The sequence below is a fragment of the Miscanthus floridulus genome, chromosome 7 (assembly GCF_019320115.1).
Source record: "Miscanthus floridulus cultivar M001 chromosome 7, ASM1932011v1, whole genome shotgun sequence".
NCBI lineage: Eukaryota > Viridiplantae > Streptophyta > Magnoliopsida > Poales > Poaceae > Miscanthus > Miscanthus floridulus.
In genome coordinates, this window is record NC_089586.1 from 82,506,722 (window position 1) to 82,509,473 (window position 2,752).

Genomic DNA, 2,752 nt, shown 5'->3' on the forward strand with positions numbered 1-2,752 from the left:
GTAGTGTGATTATTGGTAAAACTTGAAAGTAAGAACATAGTATTATTGAAAGGGAAAAAATCCTGGTAGTAAAAATTATCAACAACGCGGACCAGGCCAGGAGGCTCTTTATACATGCCAAATCCTCTTTCCAAGACCCGACCCGAACAGAGCGAGCATCCCATGCAAAGGCGCTTTTCAAGTATATATGAATTGAAGTTTCTCCCGCCGCATATATTCTGACTCCACTCGCTCGCTCTCTCTCCAATCTGCCGTCGTCTGCTCATCATCAAACCCTGCGTACACACACACACACCACGCGCGCTTTACGTTTCTTGGTAGCTGAGATGCTCCTCCGATCCTGTCCGTCGTCTGTCACTCCCATAGTCCCATCCCATCCCATGGACGCAACAATCGCAATGCATTGCATTTCATATCTAGATCCTATAGCTAGTCCACAAAGAACCATTCAGGAAGGAGCCGAGTAGGAGAGCAGTAGTAGACCATTGTTATTCGATTCTCACTAGTTGGCTTTTTCGCGCTCCAAACCCAACCAACCTAGCTAGCTTTCCAAGACTGTCGTCCTTGCTTAAGAGATCACTGGTTTTGCTGCCTGGTTAGTGAGATTTAGGGGAGCTAGCTACATGCATACCATGGAGAGGTGACGCGTTGATCAATGATGTCTGATTAGAAGCTGTAGGAGTAGTCCTCAACTTCAGAGTTCAGACAGGTGCACCTAGGCATGTATCCACAAATGGTGTATCATGCAGATGTGCGGGCGAGGGAGAAGGAGTTGGCGGCGGCGGAGAGGGGGATGGGCTGCTCTTGCGCTCCTCCCTTGGGCAGGATGATATCGAGATTTATCAGGAAGTGCAACGGTACGTCCATATTTATACATTCTTTTGAGTTAGACAGTAGAGCTATGAAAACATGCGTCTTCGTGCAAATTTCCTAGATAGATAGAAACTAGCTTGTCGGGGGACTGCACTTTTGTTAATTTTGGAGGAATCATCAGGAACTATACACTCAACAAGAAAGACCGAATACAACGCACTAGCAAATTGCTCTTGGTTTGTCTTATTACACGTAGTCCTTCAATTTCACGCATCATATTCCTGGTCATCGTTTGGATCATCATATTCGATCTTGCACGTACCATTTTTGCTTTCTTTGTTTCTTTCTTCTTTCTCTTTTTCCCGGGAAAACAGATGTTCTGCCTACATGATTAATTCTTTACGTACATCTTCCATTGCCCAACAAGTAAGTTGCAATAACCTTCAAGTTCAAGTTCATCATATCTTTACCCGCTGATGTGTCTCCTAGGAAGAGAAGGGCGCGTGAGGTACGACGAGGGGATGGGAATGGACTACGCCATGGCGTACGCTCCCGCGCAGACATGCTACGTGCAACCAACAACTGCGCGCACCGTCACCTTGGCAACCACCAACGCCCGCGCCCACGCCGACCATCCGGATCGTCCACATCCACCACGAGCGCAGGCAACGACGACGACCCTGCCGGGCACGCCGTTTGCACCGGCGGGCGCCCCTGCCCAACGCAAGCCCAAGAAGAAGAAGAAGAAGCACGTCCGGTTCACGCCTTCCGGGCCGGTGCCCGCGGGCGCGGGCGCCACGGCGGCAAGCGGCGGCAGTGCAGGCAGCGCCTATCACCACACCCCGCCGGCGGCCGATCCGTCGTACTCCCCGGCGCCAGCGGCACACGGCGGGTACGCGTACGGGTACGGCCGGTACGCGCCGTCGCCGCTGCCGCGGTGGGAGATGCTGGGCACGCCGAGGCGGCACGAGTACTTCTCCAGCGAGTACCGGTGGAACTACCCGACGCCGGTGCGCGAGGGCATCTACAGCATCGCCACCGACGCCAACGGCCGCCTCACCACCATCTTCAGCGAGGAGAACCCCAACGCCTGCACCATCGTCTGAACGTTATGTTATTCCGTGGTCACTTGTCAGATCATCATCAGATAATAAAATGATCTCTTTTTGTAATTTATTTCTTTGGACGAATTGAAAAAAAAATAGGTGAAGGAATATGGTTCTTGTAGACTCGTGTAAATATGTAAGCCACTAAAGTTGGCGAAATGGATTAGTTCGAATGTCTGATGCTTCAGCTTTAGCTATATATATCATCTTAATTTGACCCGTGCGTGTTGCCTTTTCGCCAAAGTTGGTGGGAAAACACCAAACAGGGACTAAAAAGCTATTTTCTTGTTCGGTTTCACTTCCTCCATTTTAAATTATATCGTTTTTGCTTAAGTCAAACTTCTTCTAACTTTGATATTTTTTTAAATACACCAACCTCTAAGAACATATCAAATTAGTTTTAGTTTATTCAATTCTCCATAAAATACATTTTGACAAAGCATTTATTTTGACTTATATATATTAATATATTTTTCGAAAAACTTGATCAAAATTTAGAAAAGTTTGACATAGAATAAAGCCAAAGCAGAGTACCGTTTGTCGTTTGTTGATCCTTTGTTTGCTTGTGATTCAGAAAGTGAGGCTCCAATATTTCAGCACACTCGAGATAGAGAAAATTGCAATTAGAGCACGCGAAACAATGCGCTTCGTTATTATAGGACTCCAAACATCGACTTCGCTAAAACGACCCTTGAAACGTTAGTACTTTGTTATACATAACATTTGATCTTTTAATCACTTTTCTCAACTAAAATATATGTATTTTATCATGATGTGACTGTATTGCCCTCGGGGCTTCAATTGACGTACCTCCCCCCCCCCCCCCCCCCCCC

At 47.3% G+C, this 2,752-nt stretch overlaps 1 protein-coding gene across 1 annotated transcript; it reads left to right on the forward strand.

The window, feature by feature from the left end:
- The first annotated feature begins 379 nt into the window (after positions 1–379).
- LOC136463601 (uncharacterized) lies at positions 380–2,131 on the forward strand. The gene is made up of 2 exons (XM_066462587.1): positions 380–857; positions 1,303–2,131. Exons 1-2 carry the CDS (start codon positions 722–724, stop codon positions 1,917–1,919), a joined length of 753 nt encoding a protein of 250 aa, XP_066318684.1. The 5' UTR covers positions 380–721; the 3' UTR covers positions 1,920–2,131.
- Positions 2,132–2,752: the final 621 nt, after the last annotated feature.